Source organism: Amblyomma maculatum, chromosome 1 (assembly GCF_055883805.1).
Source record: "Amblyomma maculatum isolate TAMU_Amacu chromosome 1, ASM5588380v1, whole genome shotgun sequence".
NCBI classification, from domain to species: Eukaryota; Metazoa; Arthropoda; class Arachnida; order Ixodida; family Ixodidae; genus Amblyomma; species Amblyomma maculatum.
This window is the reverse complement of record NC_139344.1, coordinates 119525067-119548257: the sequence shown is the minus strand read 5'-3', so window position 1 is coordinate 119548257 and position 23191 is coordinate 119525067. Positions and strand designations below refer to the sequence as shown.

General features: G+C 44.3%; 2 protein-coding genes across 4 annotated transcripts in view; one reads left to right on the top strand and one right to left on the bottom strand.

The window, feature by feature from the left end:
• Positions 1-2289: 2289 nt before the first annotated feature.
• LOC146203715 (nudC domain-containing protein 2-like) lies at positions 2290-6318 on the bottom strand. The gene is made up of 2 exons (XM_084588879.1): positions 6069-6318; positions 2290-3218 (listed from the first exon to the last, which is right to left on the bottom strand). The coding sequence occupies exon 2, from the start codon at positions 3187-3189 to the stop codon at positions 2677-2679; it is 513 nt and encodes a 170-aa protein (XP_084445005.1). The 5' UTR covers positions 3190-3218; positions 6069-6318; the 3' UTR covers positions 2290-2676.
• Positions 6319-6489: 171 nt separating this feature from the next.
• Tsp26A (Tetraspanin 26A) overlaps positions 6490-23191 on the top strand; it is a 51323-nt gene continuing 34621 nt past the window's right edge. For 2 of the 3 annotated variants that reach the window (XM_084588878.1, XM_084588876.1), the window contains exons 1-3: positions 6490-6764; positions 20649-20843; positions 21506-21580. In XM_084588878.1, coding sequence (XP_084445004.1) covers positions 6636-6764; positions 20649-20843; positions 21506-21580 — 399 coding nt within the window. In that variant the 5' untranslated portion in view covers positions 6490-6635. Of the gene's footprint in view, positions 6765-16981; positions 17058-20648; positions 20844-21505; positions 21581-23191 lie in introns of all 3 variants that reach the window. The other variant, XM_084588875.1, reaches the window with a different exon arrangement.

Here is a 23191-nt window from a genome sequence, read left to right as displayed (position 1 = left end):
AGGCCCTTCAGACAATGGCATCAACCAATTTTCTTGCTGCAACAGCTGATCCAGTTAAGCCATGGTGAACCCCCTTTCATCTGCTACACACTGCGTTTTCAAGCTAGCAGGTCTAATGGAATTATCGACACTATTGGCTGCAAAGTTGTCCTTTGAGGGGCAAAAGACGACACTTTCTTCTTGTTTTATCCATTTGCAGACTTCAGGGATTACAGGTGCAGACAAACACACACGTAGCAACAAGGACAGTTCTACTTACTGTGAAATATTATAGTTACAATTTAGATGCCAGCTCTGTTTGGTTATGTTTACAGCTGCACACAACAGCACCAGTGCGATGTTTACAAAATAGACAGCTTCCAAGGAGGAGAAACATCATCTTAATCCAAGTTAAGCCAAATTTTCTCAGCTGAACTCAAGTGGCTAGTGTTAGGAGGGATAAATAGTAGTAGTAAGCAAACATTGAAATTTAGATACAAATTGAATATGAATACGAAGAACAACTGCCTTTAAATATCAAACAAATACATGTTCAGAATGAAAACCAAATGACAAAAAGAATTCAGTCCAGTTTAACAACCCAAAGTGACACTTGGATTATGAAGAACACCATAGTGGAGAGTTCTGGACCAGACACCCTGGGGTTAAACAATACGCAGGCAAGTGCTGTTTGTTTTTCACAATAGTGTCTAGTTTTTTCAGCTGCAATAAACCCATAAACTGAAACTATGCGGCCAGACTATCTTGCACCTAGCGATACAGGCCTTCCTATTGTCACGCCTACTGTTACGTGCAGGTCAGAGGTGTGCGGTGGGATTTTTATGCACTTGCAGCACCCCTTAGGGAGCCCCACGTGAAATTCCGCAAGTGGGCTACCTCGCATACTGTGGTTAAACGAAGTGGTGGAGTTAACATGGAAAGAGGGAGGAGGGTGGCACAATAAGTGCCATGGGTGTGGGCCGTTAGGTATGTAAAACATTATAAACGGACTTTTGTATTGCAGTTGTTTCAAGCAAGTGGTTGGCCATTTTGTTCTGTCACGTGTGGCATGCAGGAAACCGAATTTACAGAATTTCACATGAGGTCCAAGCCTATGAATGTTTGCATGAGACCCGTCCATACAATAAACAACGAAGAAAGCGAATTCAACACCTTTTCCAAAAACATCTAACTCGATCTTCGGATAAAATGCACAGATATTTTAGTTTTGCCACAGGTAGATTAACTGAAGTCTGTATATTTGATCGTTGATGCACATTTGGAAATTTTTCCAATACCAATTTCCCGAATAAAATATGCACCAAATAAAAAATGTTCATCATATATTCGCACACCTCTATTTTGAGAAGAGCACTTTTCGCATGCCAAAAAACGTACAAGGTTCTGCCATCCCTAGTGTAGCCATAAGCTTGAAACACGCTCCACATTAATTTAATTAAATATTTGCGGGTACTTTAATGGCTCCCGTTAGTGGCTCCTCTTTCATGTCCATGCAGTTTGCTACCCTTTAGCTTGTGACGCTAGTTTTTCACGCCTACTCAGCATACAGTTATAAGCTACATCATGCGAAAGCCTATCAATGTGCAAAGAATTATCTGGGGTTCTTAAACCTGCCCCGACATCGTGCAGAACATAGGTGCCTTGCTTCTCGTCTCCATTGAAAAGCAGCCATCGTGGCCAGATTCAATCTTGCATCCTTGGGCACTGCAGTCACGCGCCCTAACCACTGCACCACCATGGCTCCTGTGTTAGAACTTGTGCACAAAATATGCAGTTTATTCAGAACAGCAATTATATAGCAAGTATTTCACATAGTTCATTTCAGAGCAAGACTGATATACTGTAGTTGCTAGTAAGCAATTACTGCATGCATGCTGTAATGGGCAGTAGCACACTTCAAGCCAATACCTCAGCAGGGCAGATTGTCTATTAAAGGCAACTACTCTAATATTAATCAATGCCGGCTGCAGTAATTTAGAAACAAGCATTTCGTTTGCAAATACATACATTAGGATATCTCATGTTGTGGACTAACACAAAAGAGACAAAAGACCAAGGAAAAAGGAGACATCACGGGACACAGCGCCCATGTCGTCTTCCTTTTCCTCGGTGCTTTGTGTCTTTTGCACTAGTCCACAATATCAACTATTTCCAACTTGTCCAATACAGCATACTGTTAGGATATTTCTGCTGTCCGATGACATTTCAAGAGTGTATATGCAGTTTCACCACTTATGCCCCTGTCCTGAATGCCTTTACACCTTGTTTTTAAGAGAAGAGAGTCAGCACTCAAACAATGAAAGATGTTTATTCTCACAAATGCAATGCTCTGAACAGTACACATGAAATCCTACAGTAATCCTCTGGTCATTTTCTTCTTATAGTGCCCAGAATAAGTTTAAGGCAGAATGATGCACAAAATTGGAATTGTAAACACAATTTTAGAGGCAAAAAGTGTCTGTAGGCAGGCCAAAACATTTAAAACTACAAATTTTCCTGTCTCATCTGCTTCAATGCGCACATGTAAGTGCAGTACCCGCATGCTTCAGTGTAAAAGTAGGTGTTCACAAAAAGAACTGCTCAAAAAAGAGAACAGTTTGTTGAACAAAGAACAAGAAAATAGTTTCACAATGAAAAGTCACCTCCTTTGGAAGCAAGCCTAGCTGCAGCATCCCCCTATGGTTGTTCTGCATGAAATCCCGTCGGCTGACTTTCTGAGGTGTCACCGCCAAGGCCTGGAATGTGGTCATAGGCTTTGTCTAGTTTGGCTCCACTGAAGTCAAACCCTGGATTCTCAATCTGGAACTTCTCCAAATCCAGTTTCTTCATCATCTCATGCATGACGAGCAGATCAGGCTTGTATTGCCCAATGAACAAAGATTCCCACACTTTTTCTGAGTTAGCAGGTTCAGTCTTGACAAGCAAAATCAACACTCGCTGTTGCTCCTCGATGGTCCATGTTGATTCATCGGCAACAACTGTGCGATGAAGGTCTCCTGAAAACAGTTCCTTGCCATGAACTGTGCAAGACATGTGCCTGGGGGTAATTTGGATTTGGACATCCTTGCCACGTGTGCCTTTAGGCACTTCAACCTCAACAAACACCTCAGCAACGGTCTGCCACCAGGAACCCCAAGGAGTTGAGCAGCTGACAGCACCACTCCGCTCGTCAAAGTGGGAAAGTGGCATTTCAGTGCAATTTCACTGACAAGTCAGACCTGTCATAAACAAAAATTTGAAGAAGGAAGAAGTCACGTAAATGTGCAAGTTATACTAAATTCTCAAATTTAGAATTACTGACACACAACACTTGAACAAATCTCCACAGCATTTCCTTGTGGATAAAATTTCTGCTGTTACTGCCGTGTATTGCCACACGTTTAAAACATTCATTGCTTTTGTTTTGGTTTCACATTTAAAATTCCAAAGCAACTCAGGCTTTGAGGAATGCCACAGTAGAGGGCTCCAGACGATTTGAACCACCAGTTTATTTAATATGCATCGATCGTATAGTATTACAAATAAAAATGCGAGTTGCTTTTAGTCACCTTAAGGATGCCAATGTCGAGGTTATAAATTTTTGTCTGCTCCTGTCCTTTCTTGCTTTGTTTACCAACATATGGTTTTCCAACTTATTCCATTACCTAGTTTCTAAACTGGCCATTATTTTAGACTCTAAACTGTCCATTACAGCCTTACTGGGGGCCTCTGACAATAACTTACCAACATAACATTTACACGACTACGTTAGATTAGAGCTACTGGATTAGAGCTACTGCGACACAGTAAGTCTGAGCAAGTTTTCAGAGCTATAAAAAAGTATATTTTTACCCTTTAGCAAGGTTGTAGCAATTTCGGTGCCATAAAAACATTTTAGAAAATCACAGCAGTTGCTTTGCATCATTAATGCAGCCTCCTTCATAATCACGATCATGGATTAATATAAAAATCTTGGTTTGCTAGGGTTTACAGTATCATGAGCGCTATGGACTTTTGTGCTCTAACAGCAGCAAGGGGTTATTCAAGCCCCATTTAGACTTGTTTGATACATGGGCTCACAAGATATGATTCATCACAACTCTGGTCATGACGTGTGAGGTAGAGTAGAACTATGGACCCTTTGCAAAACTCTGGAAGTCAGCTTCTCTGCCCAGTAAAAACCCCTGCACCATGGGCAGCCAAACCTGTTTTGAGCGCCGAAGTTGGGTGCAGTGCAGGAGACGTCTATTGTGACAATAATGGCCACGTCCATTTCCTGCACCTCTCGGCCTGTTGTTGCTGCCGCAATTATGGTATTAAGAGGCCATCCACAAGTGCCATTCAAAAGCGAAAGAATTCTGCTCCCCAGGTTCATGCATGACATCAGGCTTAACACAGAACTATTCTGCGCTGCACCCAACTTCTGCCAGGTTTGGCCACCATGGTGAGTTTTTTGCTGTGCAGAGAAGCTGACTTCCGGAGTTTTGCAAAGGGTCTATGCAGGATTTTGATTCTAAGCAATGAAGAACAGTATGGAAGCTGATATGTAATGTGAAGAAGTAGGCGCAAAATACAGTCAAAAGGGAGGAGGACACAACAGTTATAAGCGCTCGTGACTGTCCGATGTGTCCTCCTTTTTGTCTTTTGTCTTTATTTTGCAGACTTCTTCCCATTGTGCATCACCAACTAGCCCGGCAGCTTGCTTTCCTGAAGCCGATATATGAGTGACACCAGCGGACATAAGATATAGCTTGCAATCCTCTTTCCTTTTAATCAAATGCTTACCATTCTCGGAATGTGTACGTACAAAAATACAAGAAATTACGGAAGTAACTGGCACATTTTTCAACCATTCAGCCCAACACCAACCACACAAAAAAAAAAAGCACATAAACCCAGATTGCCTTTGCTGCTTTGCTATTTTGAAATGACCTTAGATCCTAAGGCCTTACGAGTGCCCATGTGACAGAAGTATTAACTGCACACATAAAGTACAGGGTGTTAGTACTCGAATTATTTCCCCCCACGTTGTGATAAGCAGCAAACTTAAGGTCTATTCACACTTGCGACTAGATGAAGTCGCGCGACCAGAGGAGAGGAGCTATGTTCACACTTGCGACTGTCGCCTTCTCGAAAAACGAGTTGGAAGTAGGAAAGCTGCAGGGCGATGACAGCGAACGTCGGTAGCAGCCGCTTGCCAGACACTTCAGCTTTTTCAGACGAGAACGCCGACGACGAATAGACGGTGTCAATATAAAATGTTGCGCCTGCGTGAAAAACCCATTTCTCAAAAGTTCATAGTGCTTACCGGATAGTCCGAATATCTTTCCAATCTCCTCCCAGGCCATATCCTTCTCCCTGCCTTTGAATTCCGGATGCCGTTTGTTGAAAAGGTAGGGGTATTCTTTAATTGCATTGAGAAGGTGCTCGATCTAGTACTCCGGGACCTCGCTGATTGGAGAAATGGTTTGCGACTAGTAGTCGCGCGACTAGAAATTCGAGCAGTGACCGATCGGCCCGCGGCAGTCGCTTTTCGACCGATGCGACCATTTGCGACTGTCGCTTTTCGACCAAAACGGTCGCGCGACCGCTGCTAGTCGCAAGTGTGAACGGGCCTTTACGTAGCACTAGTCAATACACACACTTTCACAACAGGTCATGAACTCGTTTCTACCCCAGCAGGGGAAATGCGAAATAATGAGTAAGGTAAGGTAGCGGCAATTAAGTCCGTGCGCGTGCAGGCCGGCCGTGGGCTAATTAAAAACCCACGATTTCATTACAGGCTGCCACCACATGACAAATATCAATTGCAAAATAGACAGCAGCAGGCGGTTTCCGACTTTTGCGGATTTTTGCTGCTGTTGCAGCACGTTGGGGAAGTTATAATTAAGCAAAGACCGCAAAGCAAGATACACAGTTAATTCAGTGTGCCGCAACGTTGGTCTAACAAATTATGAAAAATGGAGTCATGTTCTTCCTTTCAACTTTTTATAGAAGCGAAATGTGGGCCAATTTTCAGTTTTCTCGCCGTAACTGCAGCTTTAGCGCGCATTGTTTAGGTTGCCCAGCGCTAGCAAGCCGGTACCTACCGTAAATCGTCACACAAGAACCAACGCTTTGCCACTTTTCAAAACCAAATTCCTACCGCCGCTATTGCAAAACTGGATATCGACGGTACGTAATCGCACAACTGCAGGGAACGAGTGAACTTGGAACACTAGAATCTAGAAGCTCACTGTACCAACCACCGTGCTACAGTGCTCTAGAACGTACTAGAGCACTATAACTGCTATAACCATGCTAACTACAACCACAACGAAACGACGAAACCGCTAAATCCGTTGGCGCTGCAAGCAAGCGAAGAGCAGCCGCCATACCGTAGGCCATACGGGACCGTACGACGATACGACCATACGGTTTCAGAGTTCCGTACGGCAACTGCGGCAACCACCTCGCACGCAAAAACTTAGGCTTGCTTCTTGAATAGATTTAATTTATACATATCAGCATTTAGTGGTGATAATTAAAGTAAACAAACAAAGATTGTTCAGATCGGTCAGGTCAGATGATCAGAGGGTGACGGAGAGAGGGCAGGAACAAGCACAGGTTGCTCCTGGTTGCTCGAGTGCACGGCGGGAGAGAAGTTAGTTCGCAAGATGGCTCCGTATGGTGAAGAAGTTGAACGATATGGAAACAGAATGCCCGTCCGGAAACATAGACGCGACAAAAGCGAAATTAGTTGCTGCCTCAAGTATCTCATCTTTGGCTTTAATGTCATCTTCTGGGTGAGTCTCACTGACAACGTGCTTTTTGTTGTCTTCGTCCCGACGCGCCACTCTCAATATTGCTGAGCAATTCAACTCCCTGTTTTGGGCTCGGGCCTCTCTGCTGGTTCTGTGAAGAGTTTGTGTATTGAACTATAGTCCGTGGACATCGTTGGAATAGCGGTTTAGGATTGTTCAGCCGTCCGCGGTCTTTGGTAGGCCTAGTACCCTGGGTTCAGCTGTCGTTGCTGCTGTCTGGCTCGCTTGCAATAAAACAAAACTTATCAAGCTTAGATGACATATTCTTGTTATTCTTTGCAGCAGAAAGACGTCTTCTGTCGCTTCCTGCAGTCGTGATTACGTGAACGCGAACTTCGCCAGTTGAAGCTCGTGAGCGGGTTGCCACGCCTTCGGGAAATGTAAACTTTACGGAGTGTTTGGGTACCGGAAATTCACGCTAGCATCGTTTTTATTTGAAGCGAGTGACGTGCTTGGGAAGGGAGTGGTAACGTCATCATTGCAGCTCGTAATAGAAATCATCGCATGCGTTTCCTGTGATCGAAAGCGACCAAAGGGCTGCTGTCTTGGTTGTGAGGGATCTTTCTACGTGTTCGCGCTGCGCAAATGGACTGTGAAACAGTTCCTACACAAGCGTAGGCAGAGATAAACTGAGTGTGTTACGGCGTTTTAATTCCACTCGCGCGTTAGATAGCGACAATTGGCAGATATCGTATGTGCCTGCGGCACTACATATTGTTGATTTGGTTGCGCTTACAGAAATTGTGACATCTGTTTCGTCTGGTGCAGGCGTGAAAACAGGTGAAGCTTGATGTGGACCGTGTACTTGATCTGCGCCCGTATTTTCGCGCGCAAGTGTAAACAAATGATTAAGAAACACATTTGTCCGGAGGTGGATTTCCGTGTTGTTTTATTACCCAAGTACGACTGCTTACTTGCTTCGAGTTGAGAAATTCATGGCTGACGAACTTTGCAGCGTGAAACAGCATGCAAATGGCCCTAAGAGAAAAAATATTGTATCAACCATGTAATGAAGGTCAGCACACTTGTCTAGATCATTCGAATAGTGCTCTGTAGAGGAAAGGAAGTGAGATTTTTGAGCAGGTACTGTTACCAGGTGCTGTTCATACTGTGTTCAACCCGGGAAAGTGCAACACAGTGACCACAGGATGGTGAGGTCCCGAATTAGCCTAAATCTGAAAAAGGAACGCAACAGATTAGTAAGAAAGAAACCTATCAACGAATTACCGGTGAGGGGGAGGCCAGAAGAGTTCAGGATCTCGCTAGTGTCGTGACGCTGGGGCTAAGTCGACCCGGCCTTCACTTGGTAGCGTGCAGAGACTCGGGGTTGAAGAAGGACTGAATCTTCGAAGTTGGTAAAATATGTACAAGCAGGTTTAATGGCACTTTGAGAAACTTATTTACAAGATTATTTACACGAAAAAGAAGGGTACATCAGCAAAATGGCAAGCGTTGAGAGTTCATAGCGAGAAGCGACTGGATGAGCCGTTTACCCAGGGCCCAGAGCGACATTTCGTGCTCTGCAGCGTCCTTAAAACCCCCTATGTCCAGCCCCTCTCTGAAGATGCTGACCAACCAAATCCAGGGCACGCCCCTCAGGTATCGGCATCCAATCGAACACATCACTGCACTGATGGTCTGAAGCACTGACTGGTCCGGCATTCATTCGTTGGGCGTGATCACTTGGCGGGAAAAGCTTGGGAACGGCGAGGAGAGGAGGTACATTTCTATTCTTCAGCAAAGAAACCACAGGCTGGTTCTGACAAGTGGTTTTACTTCTCAGAAACCCGAGTGCACGTGGCGCCGCATCCGCTCCCAGCATTGTCCGTTTTCGACAATTGCAAATCTTTCCTGCATTCCTGGGAAATCACTTAATGGCTGTATGCGTCATGCTCCTTTCTTGTCCTGCACGTCAGCGGACATGTCACTCTGTCGTCTCCTTTGGAAAGTAGGCATTCCTCACTGGACGATAGGGCTTATCGACTGGAAGGGTGAACAAAAGAAAGAAAGCACTTCCTGCATTTCCCGCAGGGGGACGTTTCTTTGTGTTTTTCCAGACTTTCTCTTGGCAGGGTCAATTTGGCATTTGCAGAGTGTCCACAAAGCAAAACAGGCTTACAAAACAGGATTCCTGGAAACAGGCTCACTTAGAGCCATTGGACCATCACCACATATTCACAGCACTTATCCATGCCCACAGGCGAACAATAGAGCGCGCAAATGCGGATGCTTGGTCGTAACAGCCTCCTCCCCCGCCAGAAGAGTCTCGGAGGGCAGCAGTCCCAGCTGCTGCATGAAGAGACGACTTAATGGCCTGCACGTGAACGCTTGAAGCTCGCTGTTGCTTGTCGCGTTGTCTTGATTGTTGTAGGCCAAATTGCTCGAGCTGTCTGAAACTCAACCACATGTCGAAGCAAGCACTCGGCTCCCGTCTGAAGAGACCAGGTTAAAAGGAAAACTGCCATTGTTGTTCGAGAAAAGCCCACTCTCAAGACGTTCAGGACCCACGTATTCCTAGAAAACCAAACGTGCTGCTTTACATAGCCACACATATACAAGCGCACGAAAAAAAAAAAAAACCTGATTATCAATTTGGATACATGGTGAGGAACATCTCGGACCGCTTAGAAAGAGCGGCTAAGCGCGTCCGCTACCCATTTCACTTCCCCTTTTGTATCTTATTTCAAAATTGTACTGCTGTAAAATCAAGCTCCACCTAAGAAGGCGACTGTTCTTCGATGTCGCAGTTTGCAGCCAAGCCAGGGGACAATGGTCCGTCTCTACGGTGAATTTGGCCCCTCCAAGATAGCACTGCAATTTTTGAATGGCCCATACAATGCAAGCGCACTGTTTCTCTGACGCGCAATAAGCCCTCTCTCTAGAACTCAGTTTTCTGCTCAAGTAGAGCACGGGGTGCTCATTACCGTCGTCATCTCTCTGGCAGAGAACAGCACCTAACCCTCGATCACTGGCATCACACTGGACCGTGAATTCTCGGCCATAGTCTGGAGCTCGCAATACCGGACGGCTAATCAGCACAGCCTTCAGGTTTACGAAGGAGGCTTCCTTTTGTTCGTCCCAGACTACATTTGTCGGTTCTGTCTTGCGGAGAGCGTCGGTCAGAGGGCTAGCCAAAGCTGAATAGTTAGGGATGTAGTGATTGTAGTACCCAGTCAGACCCAGGAATGCTCGAATTTCCGTCTTCGTGCTCGGCCGCGGGTAGTCTGCTACCGCAGAAATCTTAATCTCGCTGGGTTTCCTGAAACCTTGACCTACATTGTGACCCAAGTAGTCCACGGTCGCCCTTGCCAGGCAACATTTCTCGGCCTTTACGGTTAGTCCAGCTTGACGCAAAAGGCTCAGTACAGCTCTTAGATGTACCATATGGTCCGCCCATGAGTCGGAAAAAACCGCAATGTCATCTAAGTAAGGCACTGCGAATGTTTCACACCCCTTTAAAACCCTATCCATGAGTCGGGAAAAACAAAATGGAGCATTTTTGAGCCCGAAACTCATCATTGTTGGCTGGTAGCTGCCCGTCGGAGTGACGAAAGCCGCGTATCTGCTGGCGCGTTCAGTGAGCGGTACTTGCCAGTATCCTCGAGTAAGGTCCAGCGTAGTCACATATGCCGCTCTACTGACCTGTTCTACTCTCTCCTCAATATTCGGAATAGGATACACTTGATCCCTGGTGAGAGAATTTAGCTTTCGGTAGTCTACCACAGGCCTAGGGTCTTTACCTGGAGCTTCTACTAAGATCATAGGCAAAGCATAATCGCTTTCCGAGGGTTTTATTACTCCCAATTCCAGCATGCGAGTTACTTCCCTATCCAGAATTTCTCTTTGCCTTGGAGAAAATCGGTAGCACCTTGATCGCACTGGCACGTCTGAAGTCAGCTCAATATCGTGCTCAGTCAAATCAGTTCTGCCTGGCCTGTCCACGAAGCAGGCCTCAAACTCTGTTATTATCTCGCCCAGATCGGACAGCTGGGATTTCTTTAGTTCTCCTCTCTGCTCCGTCTTTTTGAGAAACTCCTGAGCGTTGCTTCCTTTTCCGCTGAGGCAAATCAAGTTGTCCCCCATCTCCTCGGGAAGGTTTAACGTTAGATTTACCACGGCTTCCCTCTGCACATAAGGCTTCATAAGATTGCAATGATAAATGCGCACTTCTTTACGCCTACCGGGAATTTTCACTGCGTAGTTAGTGTTAGAAAGCTTTGCAACGACTTCAGCCGGTCCTTCCCACTGTACTTCGAGCTTATTCTGCCCTGAACTTCTCAGCAACATCACCTGGTCCCCGATACAAAACGTCCTTTGACGGGCTGTCTTATCATAGTACACCTTGGAACGAGCCTGGGCTGACTTCATGCTGGCCTCAACGAGTTCCTTAGTGTTATGTAAGCGATTCAAGAGGTTCAGAATGAATTCTACTACTGTTGGGTCTTCTCCGCGCCCCTCCCAGGCTTCGCGCACCATTCGCAAAGGTGAGCGCAGTGACCTTCCGTACACCAACTCGGCTGGGCTAAATCCAGTGGATTCGTGCGGCACTGACCGCAAAGCGAAAAGCGCTGCAGGCAGGCAGGTATCCCATTCGCGCTTGTTTTCATAGCACACTCCCCTCAGGACTCGTTTGAGAACAGAGTGCCATCTTTCTACGCTGTTGCTCTGCGGATGATGGATCGAGCTATACACTACCTTAATGCCGCATCGCTCGAGAAATGAGGTGGTGAGGACACTCGTGAAAACGCTACCCTGATCACTTTGGACCTCGGAAGGGAATCCAACTCGTGCAAACACTGACAGCAGCGAATCCACTACACTCTCGGACGTCACCTCGCGCAGCGGAACAGCCTCTGGAAACTTTGTGGCTGGGCATAACATAGTGAGGATATAACGGTACCCTGACTCTGTCACAGGAAGTGGCCCAACTACATCTATTACTAACCGGTGAAACGGCTCGGTAATGATTGGTACTAACACCATCGGAGCTTTCCGCTTATCTTGCGCCTTTCCAACCCGCTGGCACGTGTCGCATGACCGTACAAAATTTTCCGTGTCCTTAAAACATCCAGGCCAATAGTATTCTTGCAACAGCCTCTGCTTTGTTTTCTTTATTACAAGGTGACATGACCACGAGCTGCCATGGGAAAGTCGCAGTAAGTCTCCGCGGTACTTTTGGGGAACGACTAATTGGTCCCGCTCTACTCCGCGCTTATCCTTGAATAAGCGATACAGCACTCCCTTTCTCATCTCAAAAGAAATATTCTTTGCTGTCTTAGTGGCGCGGTGGCGCTCCCTTATCTCCTGTATCTTGGGATCATTGGCTTGCTCCATAGCTAAGTCCTCTCGAGTTCCACTTAAAAGTCTCGTGAGATTACTAGACACTGGCGGCAAGAGGTTACTCTCAAGAACGTCCTCATTCCGCGTCTCATCAAGCTCACTTTCAAGTTGACTTATCTGAGATGCCTCGCTCTCAAAGTTTTCTGACCTGCTATCTTCCGCATTTACCACTGTTTTAACTGCCGTTTCCTCCGCTGTTGATTTTTCTGAAATGAGCAGTGTAGCTAGTTCTCGCGCCTTTGAACGTGTTAAGGCCTGCACATCTCTGTCTCCGAAAATCAGAAGGCAAGCTTTGACCTTCTCGTAGTTGTCCGCGTCCTCCTTGTTTAGCCGCGCGACAACCTCCGCTGCCTCGCAGGGCAGAACCGTCAATAATCTCTGAGACCACGTGTCTCGCTGGAAGGACAGTTCTTCGCAAGTTCGCTCAAAGTTACCCAGATACAGACCGATATCCCCTGATATCACATATGGCTGCATGTACTTTGACATCTTGAAATCTGCCTCCTTGTTGAGAAGAGGTACCGCTAGCTGGGGACAATTGCCCGACCTCTTGCTCAACTCTACTTCTAATTTCCGGAGCTCAATTTCTAGCTCCCGCTTTTTTGCTTCTCTCTCAATTTCACGCTCCCGCCTCTTTTCCTCTTTTTCTCGCTCTTTCTGCTGTATGAGCTGCTCCTCCTTTTTTTGTTCGATGAGGTTCCATGCTTCACTGAGCTCCTCATCATCGGCTCCCAGATCAGTGATTGCCTTTATAATCAAGGGTTTTCGTGCCAAACCACTTGTATCAATTCCCAATTCCTCACACAATTGCAACAGTTCCGGTTTCTGCAGCTTTTGTAGGTCCATGATCGCTCCGAGTGTCGGCTACTTCCAAAACAACTGTGCAAACTACCAAACCTAAAGGCGTTTCCACACTCTCTTTACCAGTTCTAAAATCTAACCCTGTTCTAGAACCTGGTCCACATCAGAAGAAAAGCCAAGCACTCACCCACACATGCGATCGATGTTCCGAGCTGCTTTCTTGTTGGCCGATTGTTGCTCCTGCTTGTTGCTTGAGATGCCACCTCCGATCACAAGATGTTGTGGCTTGTAGATTCTGATCCACCTCGAATCACCAGATGTTGTAGCTTGTAGATCCAGATCCCACCTCCAGTCATCAGATGTTGTGGCTTGTAGATTCAGATCCCAACGCTGGTCACCAGTTGTCGATGACGCTGGGGCTAAGTCGACCCGGCCTTCACTTGGTAGCGTGCAGAGACTCGGGGTTGAAGAAGGACTGAATCTTCGAAGTTGGTAAAATATGTACAAGCAGGTTTAATGGCACTTTGAGAAACTTATTTACAAGATTATTTACACGAAAAAGAAGGGTACATCAGCAAAATGGCAAGCGTTGAGAGTTCATAGCGAGAAGCGACTGGATGAGCCGTTTACCCAGGGCCCAGAGCGACATTTCGTGCTCTGCAGCGTCCTTAAAACCCCCTATGTCCAGCCCCTCTCTGAAGATGCTGACCAACCAAATCCAGGGCACGCCCCTCAGGTATCGGCATCCAATCGAACACATCACTGCACTGATGGTCTGAAGCACTGACTGGTCCGGCATTCATTCGTTGGGCGTGATCACTTGGCGGGAAAAGCTTGGGAACGGCGAGGAGAGGAGGTACATTTCTATTCTTCAGCAAAGAAACCACAGGCTGGTTCTGACAAGTGGTTTTACTTCTCAGAAACCCGAGTGCACGTGGCGCCGCATCCGCTCCCAGCATTGTCCGTTTTCGACAATTGCAAATCTTTCCTGCATTCCTGGGAAATCACTTAATGGCTGTATGCGTCATGCTCCTTTCTTGTCCTGCACGTCAGCGGACATGTCACTCTGTCGTCTCCTTTGGAAAGTAGGCATTCCTCACTGGACGATAGGGCTTATCGACTGGAAGGGTGAACAAAAGAAAGAAAGCACTTCCTGCATTTCCCGCAGGGGGACGTTTCTTTGTGTTTTTCCAGACGTTCTCTTGGCAGGGTCAATTTGGCATTTGCAGAGTGTCCACAAAGCAAAACAGGCTTACAAAACAGGATTCCTGGAAACAGGCTCACTTAGAGCCATTGGACCATCACCACATATTCACAGCACTTATCCATGCCCACAGGCGAACAATAGAGCGCGCAAATGCGGATGCTTGGTCGTAACACTAGAGAATAGATATTCAGCTCTAACCGAGGATGGCGACATTACCCTAGAAGCAATGAACAATAATTTCAGAGATATCATTACTGAGTGCGCTGTAGAAGTAGGTAGAAGTAGAAGTAGTTAGAGAGGATACCGGTAAGCTGTCTAAGGAGACGAAAGATTTGATTATAAGAAACGCCAGAGTATGAAGGCTTCCAATCCAACAGACCGGATCGAATTGGCCGAGATATCAAAGCTAATCAATAAGCGCAAGGTGGCCGATATAAGGAAGTACAACATGGAGAAAATTGAGCATGCTGTAAAGGACGGGGGAAGCCTTAAAGTGGTAAAAAAGAAATTGGGCATAGGCAAAAACCAGATGTATGCGATAAGGGACAAGGCGGGCAACGTCATCACGAATATGGATAAGATAGTCAAAGTAGTCGAGGAGTTCTATACAAATCTCTACAGTAGCCAAAGTAGTCAGGACCGTAATGAGATTGGCGGTAGGGAAAAACATTCAGACGTTCCACCAGTGACGAAGGACGAGGTCAAGAAAGCATTAGAAACTATGAAAAGGGGGAAATCAGCTGGAGAGGATCAGATAACTACGGATTTGCTGAAGGGGGGGGGGGGGGGGGATATCGTGTTAGAAAAACTGGCCACCTTGTATACGCAGTGCCTGGTGTCATCAACGGTACCGGAACCATGGAAGAATGCAAACATTATCCTCATTCATAAGAAAGGGGACTCTAAAGACCTTAAAAATTACAGACCAATCAGCTTACTGTCTGTTACGTGTAAGGTATTTACTAAGGTAATCGCTAATAGAATCAGGACAACCTTAGACTTCAATCAAGCAAAGGATCAAGCAGGGTTTCGGAAACGGTACTCTACTATCGATTATATCCATACCATCAATCAGGTGATAGAAAAATGCTCGGAATATAACCAGCCCTTATACATAGCATTCATTGATTACGAAAAAGCATTTGATTCAGTTGAAACCTCGGCGGTGATGCAGGCATTGCGAAATCAGGGGGTAGACGAGCCGTACGTGAAAGTGCTGGAAGATATATACAGTGGCTGCACAGCAACCATAGCTCTGCATAAAGAAAGTAACAAAATTCCCATAAAGAAAGGTGTTAGGCAAGGAGACACAATCTCCCCAGTACTATTCACAGCTTGCTTAGAGGAAGTATTCAGAAACTTGGAATGGGAGCTGTTAGGGATTAGGGTAGATGGAGAATATCTGAGTATTCTGAGATTTGCTGATGACATTGCCTTGCTAATTAACTCGGGGGATGAACTGCAAATAATGATTGATGACCTAGACAGGAAAAGTAGAAAGGTAGGCTTGAAAATCAATATGCAGAAGGCTAAGGTAAGGTTCAACAGCCTCGGGAAGGAACAGCAGTTTACGTTAGGTAGCAAAGCACTGGAAGTAGTAGGCGAATATGTCTACTTAGGACAGGTAGTAACCGCAGATCCGGACCATGAAAAGGAAATAACAAGAAGAATAAGATTGGAATGGCGTGCATTTGGTAAGCACTCGCAGATTATGACTAGCAGCTTACCGGTATCGCTCAAGAGGAAACTATACAACAGTTGCATCTTGTCTGTACTTACCTATGGGGCTGAAACGTGGAGGCTAACCAAGAGAGTTCTACTTAAGTTGAGGACAACCCAGAGGGCTATGGAACGAAAATTGGTAGGGGTAACATTAAGAGATAGGAGTGTGCAGAGTGGGTTAGAGAAATAACTCAAGTTACTGACATTCTAGTGAAAATTAAGAAGAAATAGGCATGGGCAGGACATGTAGCGAAAAGAGGATAACCGATGGTCGTTTAGGGTAACAAACTGGATTCCAAGGGAAGGAAAGCGTAGCAGGGGGCGGTAGAAAGTTAGGTGGGCGGATGAGTTTAAGAAGTTCGCAGGGGTCAAGTGGATACAGCTATCATAAAACCGGGTTAATTGGAGAAATATGGGAGAGGCCTTCGCCCTGCAGTAGGTATAGTCAGGCTGATGATGATGACGACTGTTACCAGGATGCAGCTGGCTAGATGTACAAATTGTGTACGTACAAGGACCTTGCCTTTAGCAAACTAGCTAAAAGTAGTTGTGTTGAAACTTTATTCTCTTGCAGTACGCTGCTTAAACGCTCTAGACAAGCATTCTCACCTTTGTATACATGAAATAGGTAGCCTTTCATGTGCTGGCTCATTTTACAAAGGGTATTCAAAAGGCCCTTTCACCCTTCCTCTCAGGTAACCGACCCGCACATGTCACTGATTGCATAATCGCCTCAGCTTGGAACGCTTTTCGGGACGAACCACTACTTTCAGTTCATTAGCCCTGCCTGCCCCATGCAATCACTTATTCAAATAGTCTTCCTGACGACATTGTTCACATCTCCAACCATGTTATTTTCAAAGAAAAAAGATGTGTTTTGTTCTGAAGTATTTTCTAACTGCGTTCAATTTTCTAATTGGCTATTAACTATTTGTATAACATTGTTTAAATAACTGTGTTCTATTTGCTTCTGTTCGCACTCCAGTTTTTGATGTAACCCCCCTCACATAATACTCCATTTAGAGCCTGTGAGGTATGTGAATGAATAAATAATAAATAAATATATAGATAGATAAATAATAAATACTTAGAGACTTGCAGTTAAATACTTTTAATTCGTGCTCCATAGTAGGGTATGCTGTGCAAAAATATTGAAGAAGAGAAAACAAGGTGTTGCCAATGCTGAAGACACCCCTGCATTTGTGGTAACTTGTCACCTTTTTAGTATTTTTTTTGTGTGTGTTATTTGTTCTACTGTAAGGCTATTGATACATTCTTATAGTTGTGGAGTGTGCGTATTGCGTCATTACCTAAACACCTTCTGGGACTTGGTGTATGTAATGGCAGCAGATTATAGTGAACTCTCGAATCTGGAGAGAAAGCTTATTGATGTTCTGGGGTGCATATCTGCCTGAGAAGCATTAACTGTACCACTTTGAGCCAATGCATCTACAGCTACATTAGTGACCAGCAGCAGCCAGCCTATATTTTACGGGAGGAAACTTTGGGAGTTTCTAATAGAGTTAATGGTTGTGGGGACAGTGAAATTCTGTGGGTGCATTATTGCATAGTGCCTTACTGGATATTACCACACCTAACCTTGATGGGCGTGGCTTACACCCAACATGATTTGCAAGTGCTCATTCCTATTGTACTTTCTCTATTGGTGTAGTTTATTGTTGCATTTTTTGTGCATGAACATCAGAAGTAGTGCATGTGAAGTCATTCTACTGTGTACAAGTGTTATTGTCCATAAAAAGGTGTTAGCCCACGAATGTGGCATGCCCAGGAATGTACAGTCTTTGTCAAACGTATATGGCTCAAGGATTTTTGTTATAAGCCCAGTAACGAGGCGCATAAAGTAACTCTAGTATTCAAAATCTCATAGATGACAAATCTCGCCCTCATTCTCCTCTAGCTTACATTCATATTCCAGTATTGCTGCCAGCAGCTGCGTTACGGTGCTTAGAAGCGAATTTCTTGGGCCGTATACTTTTGACAAAGACTGTACATGCAACTATTCATTGCAATTTATGAAGCTGAAAATCTTAATCTGAGAGTTGCCTAGCTAGTCGGTGTTACAAAATGTGTACAGGTTTATGTTTAACTATTCCTATTTTATCCAGAAAAATCTGAAAATCCTTGTGGTATATTAGAGCTCTTCTATTTCACAAAAATAAAGTAATAGCTCAAATTTGAGGAGCTCATGCACGCTTCCATGCTTGCTGGATTAAAAAAAAGCACACACACACACACATTTAAACGAAATTATTGCAGAGTTTGGATATATAAAATGCAGGCATTTCAAATTATTTTATGTCTCAAACACGCTGATCATACCCTTAAAAGTCTTGTATAGAAGTGTAGGAAGGTTTTGTGCTCAATATGGAACTGCAATTTCTAAATGCTGGTTGTTTGATATATAAAACTGTGTGGCATGCTCCTGCAAGTGGCACTTCTCTTTAGGGCACACTTTAATAGTTTGTGCACACAAACCAGTCAGCTGCACTGCTTGGGCACCTGCATGCTTATGGTGATTGCACTTTGAAAGCACAGGCGAGGTGAACATTGGGTATGCTTTAAGCACACCCAAGTGGCCACTTGTATGTAGGCCCAACCCAAGTGGCCACTTGTATGTAGGGCTGCTGCAAGAATGTCTTCAGTGTTCCACCTCCTCGATTCGCGACCTCGATTCGCCTTGTTCAGGGAAAGAATTACAGATTTTCTATATTCTCAGGTAGGCTCAAACTCGCCTGTACCATAATTTTAAAGAGTAGCTATTCTATTTACAGTGCATCGGTAACAGGTTTCTATTACCTTATTGTAGGCAGTTGCTAGTTCCAAAGTAGTGTCTGCTGCGGCTTCGTGAAGCAAATTAGACCTAGCCGTGCCTGGTGGTCTGTGGGTGCACTACTAACATACCGACGGGTGACACTTCTTGGCAAAAGGCACATCACTGGAATGGATGTTATGAATTCTAGTTTCTAGGTTGCAAATAAGCTTATCTGTTGCCATTTTTTATATATAAAATTATTGTGAGTTTGATATATCCAGGTCAGACTGGATTTTCTTAATCATCTGAAGCTGTTTTTACAATGAAAAATAAGCTGCAATGTTCTTTAGTAACCTTTCACTGCGTGAGAGGTGAACAACATGAGAGTACTAGGCAGTGCTTCCTAGGCACGCCATACATCTTGGTGACATCCAGTTTTATTTCTTTCTTTTGAAAAGCAATTCTTATTTCTAGACATTAATTGGCCCGGTTACTCTAACCAGCAGGGATTTCAAATGTAGCAGTTATTACCCAATTCTTGAAAACAGCGCTAGACTCTTCAATTACAGTTAAAAAAAGTTGCATCCACAGATGTGAACACTGTGCTGCATAGGAAATTGTGCGCTTTAACTCTTTCGGGACCACGGAAAAACACAGGCAATTCTGAAAAGCTTTAAAAATTATTTTGTAATGTACGAAGTTTCTGCACTAGCTTGGTACAACAGATACCAAAATGCAGCAAAAATTTGGTAAAACTCAAATCTGAAAATTTTTCTGAACATATATTTCATGAAGTTAGAAATGGTTGAATATGGAAGGAAGAGTGCATGTAATAATGCCAGAATATACAAAATGGGCTAGATTGCCTCTCTTCTTTGTTCTGCATAATGCAGAATTCTTTCAGGACAACAGAAAAACTGGCAACTATAGTAGTTATTAGAAAATATATTTACTGTCTCGTATCTTTCAACAATCTCTTTCATCAGGTGTTTACCACATGACTGGAAAGTGGGCAAAGCCATTCCAGTTCCAAAAAAGGGTTCTTCATATTCACGTCATAATTACCAACCCATATTTATCACTAGCATTCCTTCAAAGTTGATGGAACATGTCCTTTCTCATGTCCTCTTTCTCACTGTGCAAGCTGAAGTTGGAGCTTTCAGAGTTGTCTTCTGACTCTTCACTACTGATATCATAAAATTTTGGAGTTGAGACGGCTGAATGGCGTGATTGACGCCAGTTTCTCTGCGCGACCTGACGTGAATTTCATGCCATTTTGCTTGCTCAACCACAGTCGCACCCTGGTTTAAAAATCTCATGTTGCTGCCTGCTGAGAAAAAGCAAACTAGACTAGAATTGAAAGTTGAGATTGTCAGACTACAATTCTTGATGGCGATACATGTTCCAGCGCACAGAAATTTGAGCTTGGCAGTGCGTACGAAATCGTAATAATCATAATGCATTTTGTACTAAGGCTGATGGGGCGGTCCCGAAAGGGTTTACATACTGAAAAGGTTAAGTATACTGAAGAATATGAAGTCATAATTTCGAGTGACAGCTGTTTGGCCTACCCGTTCGGGGTATTGCATCAGGCACATCTGTGCAAAGAGATTTTCCTAACATGACCAAGGATATTTCGAGTTTTTTTTTCTGGACGTTGTTACTTCGAGGCACTTGTGTAATCCCAACCATTTTCTAATTGCAAGAGGCACCACTGCAGCAGCTGTACAAAAAAAGAAGCTAATGTTAAGTTTTCAAATACTTAGTTTGTGATGAATGTGTGAATACTAGTATAATATAATTTTTTTCAGATAGGTGTTTAACCTAGGGTGGGATTTACTTTTGTCATGCACTAGAGAATGCAGCAGGAATGCAATTATGGATGTCATTTTTCTTGTACGCAGGCGTCTGTACCATGTAGCTATGGCGCGATAAGCATGTGAGAGATGTTTTCACTTGATTGCTTTATGTGAGGATAACTCGGTTGCATGTATCTGAAAATTGTGTTTGTGTGTTGTTGCAGTTGATGGGCCTGAGTATAATGGTGGTTGGTGTATGGGCTTGGACTGAGAAGGATATCTTCAATAACCTAAGCCGGCTCACAAATATTGCTCTGGACCCAGCCTTTGTGCTCATTGTGATTGGAGGCATCACCTTCATTATTGGTTTCACTGGCTGCGTCGGCGCCCTGAGAGAAAATACCTGCCTGCTCGCTGCTGTAAGGAACCTCTGCTTTATTGATTGAATGTGATAGCTTCTCTTTGGTGTGCCAGGGTGGTATGGTTGCTCTTTCTGTGCGTGTGCATGTGCCTATGTGTGCGTGTACATGGAAGTGTGTGTACACCAAGCAGCATAGCTGTGCATTTTTCATGAATTTTGAAGTTTTATTATCTACTTTAGGACACCTAGATGACCGGTAACTTTGCTCGGGCACAATTCTCTGAATATAATCTCCTTACACTATCGTTAACCTGTTGTTTTCGAATGACAAGTTAGATAATTGGTAGTTGGTAAAATGTGACCTATTTTTATATAGCTTCTTTATTTCCTTCATTTGGAACTTTTTATGTCGACGTATCCAGATGTTCTTTTCACTGCAGATGTTTAGTTTCAAACATCTTTTAGATTATTCATCATTTTGGGTGTTTTATCACCTAGCTCTGTTCTGTATTTCACAAGCCATTCACTCGCTATTTGAGAAGTTAACTGACTCATAGTTTGTGTTTTAGCTTGAATGCATCCTGAAATTTTTTAGTAAGTGGGCATGTGTATGTGTGTGCATGTGGCATATTGTATGTCACTAAGGTAAGCATTTTATACGAAAAGTACCAAGAAGTTCTGATTGTGATGGTGTTTTTTTTTTTTTTTTCTTTTTTTCAGTACGCCATATTTTTAGCGATCTTGTTGCTGTTGGAGATGACGGCAGGCATTTTGGGATTCATCTTCAAGGACTGGGTTAGTGTTTTTTTTTTCTTTTTGTCTAAAACTGCATAGGAGTTTGCTGTCGTTGGGTAATGGCCAGGATACATAAATCCTCACTTAAATTGTTATTTTTATTGCGATAGCACTAATACCACGCCAGGTTTCGGCTCATCGCATAGTTCCGGGAAGGGCCTTATTTGACTTTGAACAGCCACGAAGAAGACGAAAAAGACTACGAAGAAGATGAAGAAGACACAAAGAACGCTCGGTCACCCACAGCTAATTTTTTCGCTCCACATTCGGTTCGGAAGCAGCATTGAAACCTTCTCGTTTATATGTAGGCTGGTAGCTTACGCTCTCGCGTCATACTCTTAAAGGATGAGCTCAAGTGTTTTAAATAATGTAGCACCTTACACTGATAGGGCATGATAGGGGAATAATGTAGCAGGCAAAAGAAGCTTCCGCCGTTGCTATCACAATTCAACTAGGGTTAACCAGAGTTCGACCACAACTAATTTTTTTCTTATATGTTAGGCGGGTCTCTATACCCAAAACTTTGTCAATCTCAGACACAGCAAGCAAGGGCAACAAGGCAGGTAGCAGTTTTGAAAGCACTTGGAAATTTATAGGCATGTGCAGCAAAATTGATATCAGAGGATACTAACAGAGGTAGGAAGTGTACGAAATGGTGTGTGCCAAAAACTTCTTTGTGTTCAAGGAAGAAATTGTGCTTTTGATCTCACTGTTTCATGTAAAGCATAGAAGCCATTTTGGAAATCGAACCCGACATTGACCACACCGCGGTATCACACAAAATGTGATTGGCTGGTGTGGATTGTGACATTGCATGCCATGTTTCCAGCTGAGTTGTGGAGCTGGAAGGTGTGCGGGCACATGGATCATTCCAGATAAGGTGACCTGGCGCTTATCGTTGTGCAGTGTGACCAGATAAGGGAGCGGTGGCTTCGGCAGTAGTCAAGTGCTTGGGTGCTCTTAGGTGTGTTCGGACATGCATAAGGGCACACAACGAGGCTCTATGCTTTTGGATGGTCACACTAAATTGTAATTGAGTGTCCACTAAGTTTGTGTGAAAAGCACTGTGTCGGGCACTCTGAGAGGTGGTTAAACACAAGGCTGAGTATATTGTCACGACCCAAAAAGCCACAGACAATATGTTGCCGTAACTGCTAGCAGGTTGCTTTGCATCTGATGCAAATGTCTGCCCTGTTTTGGAAGAACAGTTATTGTTGGGCCTGCAACAGACAGATCAGGGCAGCAATTTTTTGTCTTGACCACAGGTCCAGTAATGCAGATAAGTGCATTATTGATTGCCTCCAAAGAAAGTGATATAGATATGAGTGCATTTACTTGAAGATATCTTTACCCCTCTTTTATCAATATATATGCATGTCTTGTTTTAGATTCTTTTCATGCATTCATGTGTTGTGCTAGGAAAACTGCATGCATATTCATTTAGCGCAGAGTCTTCTGGTTCACCTGAGTTGTTGGCTGTGCATGGTTTTGTGCTATCTTTGTCTTTTAATGTGATAGCTTTAAAGGTGCCTTTCACCGAAAATCTGGTGTCGGCGGCCGTTCGCTGGCGTTGGCGTTGTGAGCGAAAAATTATGAGCATGGCGCTGGCAG